At 45.2% G+C, this 12,140-nt stretch overlaps 1 protein-coding gene across 4 annotated transcripts in view; it reads left to right on the forward strand.

Annotated features, from left to right (window-relative positions):
• The first annotated feature begins 8,155 nt into the window (after window positions 1-8,155).
• Window positions 8,156-12,140, forward strand: part of LOC117432008 (kinesin-like protein KIF21B) — a 67,175-nt gene continuing 63,190 nt past the window's right edge. For all 4 annotated transcript variants that reach the window (XM_034053378.3, XM_059003782.1, XM_059003781.1 and 1 more), the window contains exon 1: window positions 8,156-8,549. In XM_034053378.3, coding sequence (XP_033909269.3) covers window positions 8,506-8,549 — 44 coding nt within the window. In that variant the 5' untranslated portion in view covers window positions 8,156-8,505. The remainder of the gene's footprint in view (window positions 8,550-12,140) is intronic.

The raw sequence follows: 12,140 nt of genomic DNA on the forward strand, positions 1-12,140 counted from the left end.
GGGATTGCACATCACGCACGTGCATTTAAATGTAATATGTGAGCACGGGGTTGCACAGAATTAATTCACGTGCTGGGATTCAAGTGAATAATTAATTAGTAATTGAATCCCAGCACAACAGTATATATAGATGCACGTTTTAGTCACTTGTGGTTAGGTGTTCAGTGAGTGGAGAACGGGATTGGAGACGGAGGTAATAAGAAGAAGAAGAAGAAGAATAGTTAAGTGTTTTCACTCACCGTGTTTGTTTGTCTCCGTGCACCGTTTGTCTGTGTAGTCCGTTTTGTTTGTCTATTTATTTTGGCGTGTAGTGCCGTGTCCTGTTTTGTGTACTGTTTAAAACCTTTTATTTGTTATTAAACGCTGAGTGCAGCCATTGCACTCAGCTCATCACAACCACCGTCTCTGTCTGTGTTTGGATTCCTTTCTGGTCTGACGCAACCCACTCTGGCCGTCTTTGTGACACGTGGTGTCATCGTGGGATAGCCGCGCCTCCAAGCGTCAGACCAGGAGGGGTCTGGATTAAAAAAAAAAAAAAAAAAGGGATTACAAATATTGTTTTGGGGGAAAAAAAAAAAAAAAGAGTCAATGACAGAAGACGCCATCAAACTGCGGGGCTGGTTCCAGGAGAATGCTGGGCTGGAAGCCCAGTCTCTGCCCATGGTCGTCCGGGCCCTGTGGATGATGGACTGTGAGAGATGGGAGGCATATCAGGAGGAACACACCCCAAACACCTTGGAGGAAGGTGTGGAGTTTGTCCTCAGCTACCTGGAGGCAACCATAAATGGAACAGCAGCCCAGGTAGCAGGACCACCAGCAGAGGAGTACCTGCTGTCCCCATCTCCACCAGCAGAGGGTGAGTACCTGCTGTCCCCATCTCCACCAGCAGAGGGTGAATGTCTGCTGGTTTTGCCTCCACAGCCCAAGTGGGAGGAGCCTGAGCGTCCACAGCCCGAGCGGGAGGAGCCTGAGCGTCCACAGCCCGAGCGGGAGGAGCCTGAGCGTCCACAGCCCGAGTGGGAGGAGCCTGAGCGTCCACAGCCCGAGTGGGGGGAGCCCGAACGTCCACAGCCCAAGAGGGGGGAGTCGGTGCGTCCACAGCCCAAAAGGGAGGAGTCGGTGCGTCCACAGCCCAAAAGGGAGGAGTCGGTGCGTCCACAGCCCAAAAGGGAGGAGTCGGTGCGTCCACAGCCCAAAGGGAGGCAAGTCGGGGCTTCCACAGCCCTGGGACCCAAGCCACCAGCAGAGGGGAAATGCCTGCTGGTTCAGCCCCAAGAGCCGGAAGGGGAGGGGTTACAGGCTCAACCCCCTGAGAATTTTTTGGGGGGAGAAGGGCAGGATGCTGGTGTCCCCCAGCAGCCTCTCGCTATGCTGCTGAAGGCAGCACGGCGCGCACATGCCCAGCCGCCACAGCAGAGGGAGCCAGCACCGCCAGGAGCAGAGGAGCAGGAGCTGCCTCTGCCTCCGCCACCACCACCGCAAGGAGCAGAGGAGCAGGAGCTGCCTCTGCCTCCACCACCTCCAGGAGCAGAGGAGCAGGAGCTGCCTCTCCTCCGCCACCACCACCGCCAGGAGCAGAGGAGCTGGAGCTGCCTCTGCTTCCACCACCGCCAGGAGCAGAGGAGCTGGAGCTGCCTCTGCCTCCACCACCGCCAGGAGCAGAGGAGCTGGAGCTGCCTCTGCCTCCACCACCGCCAGGAGCAGAGGAGCTGGAGCTACCTCTGCCTCCACCACCGCCAGGAGCAGAGGAGCTGGAGCTGCCTCTGCCTCCACCACCGCCAGGAGCAGAGGAGCTGGAGCTGCCTCTGCCTCCACCACCGCCAGGAGCAGAGGAGCTGGAGCTACCTCTGCCTCCACCACCGCCAGGAGCAGAGGAGCTGGAGCTGCCTCTGCCTCCGCCACCGCCCGGAGCAGAGGAGCAGGAGCTGCCTCTGCTGCCCGTACCTCCGCAGGGAGTACGGTGGCCGGAGCCCCAGAAAGGGGAGCTGCCGGCCACGAAGAAGGGGGACGAGGTCTGGAGACCACTTTCCCCAGCAGCAGTTTCGCTGCAGGAGTTCTTGTGGCCGGAGCCCCACAGGAGGGAGCTGCCGGCTACGAAGAAGGGGGAGGTCGGGGGACCACCTGCCCCTGCAGCTTTTTCGCTGCAGGACGGGACCAACAGGCTGTCAGCCGTGCCACTACCGGCAGGGGTGCTGACAGCATGGCCAGCCATGGGCCCACTGAAGCCTCCCTTCCCAGCCCGAGACTTTGTCCTGGACTGCTGGGTTTTTAAGGGGGGAGGTGGCCGTTGAGGCCATGTGTGCTGCGCACAAGGGGGAGTATATGTGGCAAAGTGCCCCGCCCCTGTGTGCATTTATGTGTTATATGTTGTATGTTGCGTGCGTGTGTTAAATGTTGGTGTATAGATTGGTACACGGGATATAAACGGGTCTGTGTTTCACGTGTGTTTAAAGTGTATAATTATATTTAGGCACGGGATTGCACATCACGCACGTGCATTTAAATGTAATATGTGAGCACGGGGTTGCACAGAATTAATTCACGTGCTGGGATTCAAGTGAATAATTAATTAGTAATTGAATCCCAGCACAACAGTGTATATATAGATGCACGTTTTAGTCACTTGTGGTTAGGTGTTCAGTGAGTGGAGAACGGGATTGGAGACGGAGGTAATAATAAGAAGAAGAAGAAGAATAGTTAAGTGTTTTCACTCACCGTGTTTGTTTGTCTCCGTGCACCGTTTGTCTGTGTAGTCCGTTTTGTTTGTCTATTTATTTTGGCGTGTAGTGCCGTGTCCTGTTTTGTGTACTGTTTAAAACCTTTTATTTGTTATTAAACATTGCACTCAGCTCATCACAACCACCGTCTCTGTCTGTGTTTGGATTCCTTTCTGGTCTGACGCAACCCACTCTGGCCGTCTTTGTGACAGTTACCCATCCCATAACCTCTCACCACTCTCTGTGTGAAGAAGTGTCTCCTACCCTCTGTCCTAAATCTGTGTTGGAATAGAGGTTGAAATTCATTCAAGATGCCCCACAGTTATGTAATACAGTTTGGTATTTGCCCCATTTGTTGTTAAACTAACCACCACAGTGTAACACTACAATACTGGAAAGCAACAACTTGGGTTGAGTTTAGAGTAACAGATTTTTCACATCCTGGTGCATTTAATCAATATATCTATATACACACTGTGGCAATGTGCCCAACCCCTGTGTTCATTTGTGTGTTATGTGTTGTATGTCGCGTGTGTAAATGTTGGTGTATAGTCATTGGTACACGGGATATAAACGGGTCTGTGTTTCACGTGTATTTAAAAATGTAGATTTGTATTTAGGCACGAGGATGGCACAAATCACTTCACGTGCATTTAAAGTATGTAATATGTGAGCACGGGGTTGCATGTAATTAATTCACGTGCTGGGATTCAAGTGAATAATTAATTAGTAATTGAATCCCAGCACAACAGTATATATAGATGCACGTTTGACTCGGGGTTGGGTGTTCGTGAGTGGAGAACAGGTGTAGAGAGAAAGGAGAAAGAATTAAAAGCTAAAGAATAACAATTGCTACAGCGTGCTGGAAGTGCCAGCACGGTACTTGTTTAAACGTTCGTCCACTTGTTTTGTGTGTTAGTACGTTTTGTTTATATATTTATTTTGGCCTCAAGTGCCGTGTCCTGTTTTTGTGTTCTCTTGTTTTGTTTATTAAATGCTGAGCACAACCAAGTGCTCAGCTTCACCAACCTCGCTGTCTCTGTCTGTCTGTTTCTTCCAGGTCTGACGTGTCACCACTCAGCCAGCCTTGTGACAACACACACAAACATACACATATCAGTAAGTTCTTTTGTGTTAATCAATAGGTTTTTAACCCTGCACAGTGCAACAGTGCAACCAGTTAGGAAACAGCCCAGTCTGGTATTCTCATACGATCAAACCACAATCCAATTCCATTCTTGAGGCTGAGATCTTGTGATATAATGCGTCTGTGGCAGCCGCTGGAGTGAGACTGGGAGTGCAGTTGATAATGTGCCCCTGAAGACAATCAATCAGGACAGGACTTTCAGCACGCTCTCCCAGCCTCTCAGTGGGAAGAAGGCTGATCTGCCCTTAAAAACTACTTTATGAAGCTGCTGACAACCCTGCTTATCCCCCCTTCGCCACTGGGCCTGCGCTGGTTTCCATAGAAACAAGGGCACAGCTTGAAAAAAAAAAAGCTCTACAAGACTGCATGTACAATGAAGAGTACAGGCACGGAGAGGAGAGCAATCAATCAAATGTCATGTTACAAAATTAGGAGTAAGAAACAGCACCCCAGAAATCTTTCACAGGGTACAGAACTAGGGGTAAGAAAGAGCACCCCAGAAATCTTTCACAGGGTACACAACTAGGGGTAAGAAAGAGCACCCCAGAAATCTTTCACAGGGTACACAACTAGGGGTAAGAAACAGCACCCCAGAAATCTTTCACAGGGTACAAACCTTTGTAACTTTAAAGCAGGTCACCTATAAGGTTTTTAAAAAGACTGAACATTCACATGGAGTGTCCTGAGTTATAGTTTATACACATCATGTAAAAATAATAGACACTTACTTACAGTGAATTCGAATGCAGCCTCCTCGCAATGATGGCAGTCATTGGAATACATGTGGATTTTAGATCACTACCCACCCAAGGAGGGAAGGTAATTCTGATGAGCCCCAAACCCTCCCCTATAAGCTGGTCTGAAGGCTCCCTGCACCCCACCATCCCCCGACTCATTCCTGCAGCTCTTTGATGGCAGGATCTGAGGCTCTGCTTACCCAATCCATGCCTTCATTCAGACTTACAAGCAAACAAGACAATCCTCCTCCTTTATCCATACCTTAAAAAACAAAATGACCTGTAACAACAGAGAACACGCACACGGCTTGGGCATTTAGGACTTCAAGCCCCCGTCTGCATTTGTATTTCAGAGTACATGCTCATCTAGATTTGGTTTTGTTGATTTTATTGGAGAATGTTGCAGAAGCAGCAGAAACAACGTGCTTGTTCTCCGGGAGAGCCTGAGGTTATAAAGGCAGGGTTGAGAAAAGTCTAAACCAGAGAGGGGCTCAATATTGAGTGTTATCACTGACCCGACCCTGGGGCTGATCTCTACAGTCTGACCCAGTTGCTGCTTGAGCTAGCTAATTTAACTGCCTGCAGTCTCCTCTGCTCTTCTGGAGCTGACAGTCTTGAACAAACCCCTCAGCATGTGACAAGTCAAGCAGTCTCAGACCCTTCCTACTGCTGAGGAACCCTTTGTCTGCAGAGTGAATAAATTAGGCCCCTCTGGGTCTCTGCAGAAGTGGAAAAGGGGTTTCTTATCAAGCTGGAGCTAAAAGCACAGCAAAGTGTAATAAAGCACAGTGTAAGGATGGTAAAGCATAGGGACACATTGTAAAGCACAGAGAGGTATGGTAAAGCATAGGGAAGCATTGTAAAGCACAGGGAGGTCTGGTAAAGCATAGGGAAGCATTGTAAAGCACAGAGAGGTATGGTAAAGCATAGGCAAGCATTGTAAAGCACAGAGAGGTATGGTAAAGCATAAGGACACATTGTAAAGCACAGAGAAGTCTGGTAAAGCATACAGAATCACTGTAAAGCACAGAGAGGTTTGGTAAAGCATAGGGATGCATTGTAAAGCATACCAGACCTCTCATTGACTCTCACTATATTTGTATTTACTATTTCTAACTCCAGTCAGACAAAACTCCACACAGGACGAAAGTCGACAACAAACTAAATATTTTGGCACTTTTTAGTTCTTAAAAACGTGTTTTACAAAGTGGGGACGTCCCCACAACGTTGTTTTTTCACGAGTTACTATCTTTGTGGGGACATTTTCTCAAATTCTGTCCACACACACACACACACACACACACACACACACACACACACACACACACACACACACACACAAACACACACACACACATTTGTGGGTTGTTTTAATCGAATGGTGTGATTGAATAGTTTCGAACCACTTTGCGTGCATTTTGTCACAGTAGGTGTTATGTAACACTGCAGTTTCCGAGGACGAAAGCAGCTTATGTGTAGTTTGAAACTACAAAGAGGATTTTGCTGATCTGTGTTACATCAATACATTAATCTGTTCAAGAATCTTGATGGTAAACTGGAAAAATAAACTTCACTCTGATTCCCCAGATTTGTACAATGAGGACAGGGAGCACTTAGGGCATCTAAATGTTCTTGTTGCCAGAGCAGGGGATCTGTATGAATCGTTCCAGCTCCTTACCTTTTTATGATGCTTGCAATCATTCGAACAAAGTCTTTCAAGCCCCTTTTCAATACGTTGTCATCTGTGCCCAGTCCACATGGGCTGAGACAGGAAAAGGGAAGCATTTTGTCTTGTTTAATAAACATGCAATATGACGCAACGTGAAAAACCAGTCAGACATGCTGAGGTCTGCAAACAGGCTGCCGAAACCTGGCCTGGTTCAGCTTCATGTAAACGAAGAAGGTGACTTTCATTTCCTCTTGGGAGTCGAGGGTGAGATGCTGATGGATGCAGGCAGGGATGGGCTGCTCTTTATTTTCAATAGTAATTGTTAAACAGCAAGACTCTGAGTCACACACCACAGGATGAAAATACAGACTTCAGAACAAACAGATTTCAGCATGACCCTATCGGACAAGGTCAGCTAGAGCCCTGGAAATCACAACCTTCTGGTACCAAAGCAAGGGCTGGGCGAGCTAAAGGAAGTCTCACTGCCTGCAGGAGTGTTACTGTACAGTGTAAGGGCTGGATGAGCTAAAGGAAGAGCCTCACTGCCTGCAGGAGTGTTACTGTACAGTGTAAGGGCTGGGCAAGCTAAAGGAAGAGCCTCACTGCCTGCAGGAGTGTTACTGTACAGTGTAAGGGCTGGATGAGCTAAAGGAAGAGCCTCACTGCCTGCAGGAGTGTTACTGTACAGTGTAAGCCTGGGTGATCCACACCCCTCCCCTTACAGCAGGCTAATATCATACACACAAAAACTATGCTGTGATGCAAACCACAAGTTGTATAAACCCAATGGCCTGCCACAAAATGCTAATCAGTCCCATATGGCATAGCAGTTTGAGCCAGTAAAGGTTTTACTACGAAATGACTCAGACACACATGGGTTTGGGACCCCTATCGTTTGTCTAATCAGTCTCAGGTACTGCATCACTGATTGAGCTCCACTTGAAACCTGGGGAGGCTCAAAAGGGTATGACTTGGGAGTATTATTTCCATCCCAGCAATCCCTTGCCTTCCTTTATGGTGAGAGCGGAATCCAGGGGGTGTGGCTTTACCCAGAACATTCTAAATGATGTAAGAGGCTGACCCAGAACATTTTAAATGATGTGAGAGGCTGACCCAGAACATTCTAAATGATGTAAGAGGCTGACCCAGAACATTCTAAATGATGTAAGAGGCTGACAGTACATTGGCTACATGTCTTCATGAGTGGCATGCATGACCCACCATTGCAAGGAGTATTGGTTTTGTCATAGAAGGAATTAGGAAAAAATACTGAATGTAAGTGGATCAGAAAAAAACCCCGAAACTGTTACTCTGTGGACACACATTTACATCACCTGAACAACACAAGCAAACAATTCATTCAGTGAGCACACTTTTATAACTTAGCTTGTGGGATGGCTAGTTATACCCTCTGTCACTGTTTAATATGAAGATACAGTAATAGATATGTATACTACATGTGTACTACCATGTAGCTGACATTGATGAAGGCACACGCCAGAACTGTGTGTACTTGACTTGGGTGTCTACGTTTTACGTTGTTATTTATGTTGAAAAAAGGTCCCATTACAAGGTTAATTACTGGTGCCACAACACGTGACTAAAAAACCCCGATCCCTATAGTGAGTGTGGCCGGATCTTCCCTTGGTCCGGCCGTGTCCTCTCATACCTTTTCATCGTCATCTCGATTCACATTGTACTGCCATATAACGTGTATCAGATCGGGTACACCCATCTACGAGTTCACTCCATGGAGAACACCTTTAACCAGGGCTCCCAGCCTGTTTCTGCTATAATTGGTCTATTATCAGACTTGGGGTGGTTCAGCCTTTCTGTATGGGCAGGTCGCTATCAATCAATCGCGGCTGCCCCTCCCCCTTCGTTCAGTACTACAATGCCTGTCAGTGTGAGTGAGAGCGCAGCCGGAATAATGAATGCACTTCTCGTTTTAACGATAGATGCTGCTGATACATAGTAAACGGATGTAGCGGAAAAAAAGAAAGACGGTTTCAAATTGCTAGCTACCAAGCCGCCAACAGCAACCACAGCATGACATTTTACAGAGTCTCGGAGAGTGTCTTATTTATTTATTATGCTATCTATGTAACGTTATTCGGCGCTGCCAAGGCGGTATCTGTTTTAAATGTGATTGATCGAAGTTTTTAATGAAGCATTAGGACTTACCTTTACTCGTGATAATCATTTTAAATAAGAAAGGGCTTGCACTGAGAAGGAATGGCGACTAATCAAAATGACTGCTGTGTCAAGGTATCTTTGAGGTAAGTCGTATGCGTTAATATAATAATAACTGTGTGCGTCTGCCTTAGAAGGAAAAGCTTTTTTAAATCTAGAAAAAGGGAGAATCGTTTATTGTTGCAGTTTACGTTATATCACATCTAACAGGCATACTGTAAATAAGCAGGATGTTGGACGATGTATGCAACCACAAGATTTGTGAAGTGCTCGCTTACATTGTATTGATGTATGTCACCAAATCATTTATAGTTGGCAAGTCTTTATTGTAGTACAGCGTTTATCATACCGTTACACGGCGTCGATCGGGGTCATGTACAGTACAGGCGTGATTCTGTAGATGCTCCCAGGGTCTGACTGCTCCCTTTGCAGCAATTGCTAGGTGATGATCCAGCATTGTGATATTCTGTAGCTTAATATTCTACATGATTCTCAATGTAGTAATCAAGTGCAGTAGTTATGTGTAGGGCACATCTTTTTCTGCAGAACAGGTGCACAGTAGATGAAAAGAAGTCATGCTACAGTCTGGACAATGATTCTCCTCTGCATTGACTGAGCAACACCCCAAAATGGTACGAAACTATACTGGGATAATTGTTATGCAGTAAATATATTGCTTTGTCGCTAGTTCCACGAAGAGGGTGTGTTAACTCATTTTACTGAACTGTGCACCGTTTTTTTAAAGTCTAAAAACGGTGTGGCAAGAGACAGACGTTGCAGTATTTATTTCACACAAAGGGCTCCGTGCTGTCAACAACCACAGTAATCCTCTTTTGTTCCTGTGTCAAAGGCATGTGATTAAATACATATATAAATAAACACATGAATACACAGGAACAAAGGTATTGCTTTTTGACCTTCCCAAGAAACGCAGGGTCTGGTTTGAGTGTAGATGCTGTATATCACTTACAATAACCAAGGTCAGGCATGGATATGTCAGATTGTTATTACATTTTGTGAGGTTGACATATTGACTTGCATTATCATTAACCATTACATCTGGTGTGGAGAGTTTTGCATTTTGAGTGGCAATTTTCAAAATACAATTCAACAGTGGTAATGATTGTGTGTGTCAGCGTGTGTGTGTGTGTGTGTGTGTGTGTGTGTGTGCAGTTAAAACAGGTCATTTTCTTTTGTTTTAGGATTAGGATGGAGAATTGTCAAGCCTGTTTGTTTCCGTGGGAAACTGGGCTGTTGTGGTCTTGTCTGTCATTAGACCATGCTTTTGTAATTGCTTCATTTCCTGAAGCTAGACCCTACCCTCCACTCTATGATCTCAGATGAACTGTTTAATTACATGTCATCTCAGTAATTTTAATTTACGATGGCGCAGCAGAACATTTGTTTTATGTGTGTTAGTTATTGTGCGCAATGGGGACCCTTCTTAAGGAAATGCTTGAGAGGTAAATGTCTGGCCAGTGATTAAACGATCCCCCTTCCCCCCCTTACCCTTTAGAACTTTGACTAATGTAGAAGTGAAGATTCTAGAACATTGTCCACTGAAGGGTCACTATTGGACGGACTGCGTTGAGTTTCCAGCAAATACGCACAGATCTTCAGTAGGTCTGAACAAGGGCAAGTTAACCTGGTGCCAGTGTAATAAGATATATACACCCTGCAATAACAGTACATTCTTGTTAACATATCTAATGTGCCCTGGATTGCAGTGGAAGAGCAGCTCCTGGTGCTTAACAATAAAAGAGAAGCTACGACATGGGAAGATCTCGAATGCTCTGCCAGACCCAGTTTACCTGACAGAGATGTACATTCCAGCAGAGCAGCAGTAAAGCAGGCTCCACAGAAACGAGTTATTGGATTTTAATATGAATAACTGCGCGCACTGCCCTTGTAAGATAGTGGGACTGTGTGTTTCTGTCTGAACAACAATAGACATTTTCTGAATCTCTTGTCTAGTTTCTAAACAGCAAACCCAACAGAAAAGCAAAAGGTTCTGTAATCCGATGTTTTGTGTTTGGAACCCTTAATTATGGTTCTGTGGATTAAAAATCTCAATGGGTTAATCCCGTGCAGATTCACAGTCAAGACCTCTTTCAGAGCCCTGTCTATTGCAGTGCAATCCAGGAGGGAAGTAGTGGCAAGTTATGAAAGAGATGACACACACAGATGGCAAGCCAAGCACGGAAATGCAAAAGCAAGCAATGAAGAAATGGGTACAGATTATGTTATGAATCCTTAAGACATCCTTAATAGCAATGCTGCAGTCCGTGATTATTTTGCTGCATCGCCCTCCAGAAAGCCGTGGATTTCGTTTTGGAGCTCCTGTCCCTATCTTTCTTATTGTTCTTATTATATAGGAAGCCGTGTCGAAGGCGCTGCACTGAGAATCTGCAGGAAGTGGAACAGCAGGCAGGATGTTGAAGCAGCGCTGCAGTCTGAAACACAGCCTCTTGGACCTCCACTTTCATTTGGCTTTGTAAACACCACATAGGAAGACATGCTTTGCTTTAGCAGGCCAATTAGTTTGTTTCATGCTACTAATGGTGCCGGCATCCCTTAAGCGTAGTCACATGGGTGGCATGTATTTATATAGGTCACAAAGTGAACCCAGTCAAAGCTGGGGAAACAATTAAATAGCAAAACAGAGGCTTGGTGGGGGGGTTGTTTAAATGGTCATGAAAATCTGACTATCCAATCACACTTCACATACAGTAACAGAACGCTGCAACACTACACCGGCACCCATCAACTAATACATGTCAGAAATAACTACTAACAGTGATGCAGTGTCTGATCACCACTTAATAATGTTCCTGACAATATTCAAACGACATCTTGCAAACAAATAATTATACAAATTCCACTGTAATGCTATTAAAACAGCATGTTATTAATTTTAATTTTATTAAAACTAACATTTACTGAAAATGACTGCGCAGCAAGCTTTCAGGTTAACTAATGAAAGCACGTCCATTATTGATCGCTTTATTTATATTGTATAAGCAGGGCCAGCGCAAGGATTTTTGCTGCCCTCCCTTCTCACTCTTTTTTAAATTTTATATATATATATACACACACACAACGTATAAACAAATTAATGTACACCAGATTATGTTGTTTTTTTATAATCAATTTTTTTATAATCATCACTCTATATACAATTATCACTCTGGTTATAAACAGCATTGACATCTACTGTCAGCTCTACAATGACAATATTTATGATCAATGGATTCTACCACCATGCATGATCTTAGAGATATGAATAACAATTGATACAGGATACGCAGGTTACTTCAAACACATTGTATTTTCATTTTACCTTATTTGTACAGTATCGTATTGTGTTCCTTAACTACAATAAAATTGGTATCTAACGTGTAGGTTAGTGTTCATATAATCATGCACAGCAAATCGTCCGGTACTTTTTTCTATAGGCAGGTTCTTGACTTAAGAATGAACTTTAAAGAATTAAAGAATCTTTACCGATGTGTTATGAAAATGCTTCAATGGCACACAACCGCTCTAATTTCAGTGCCTGGGCACCGATGAAGCGATCTCTTTTCCTTGTTGTGTCAAGGCAATAATAAGCCATGCGGAAATCAAATCTTTTTTTCTGCGCCTTCAAGCCAATTTAGCGAATTCTAGTGATTAAGGGC

The sequence above is a fragment of the Acipenser ruthenus genome, chromosome 29, assembly GCF_902713425.1.
Source record: "Acipenser ruthenus chromosome 29, fAciRut3.2 maternal haplotype, whole genome shotgun sequence".
Lineage (NCBI taxonomy): Eukaryota > Metazoa > Chordata > Actinopteri > Acipenseriformes > Acipenseridae > Acipenser > Acipenser ruthenus.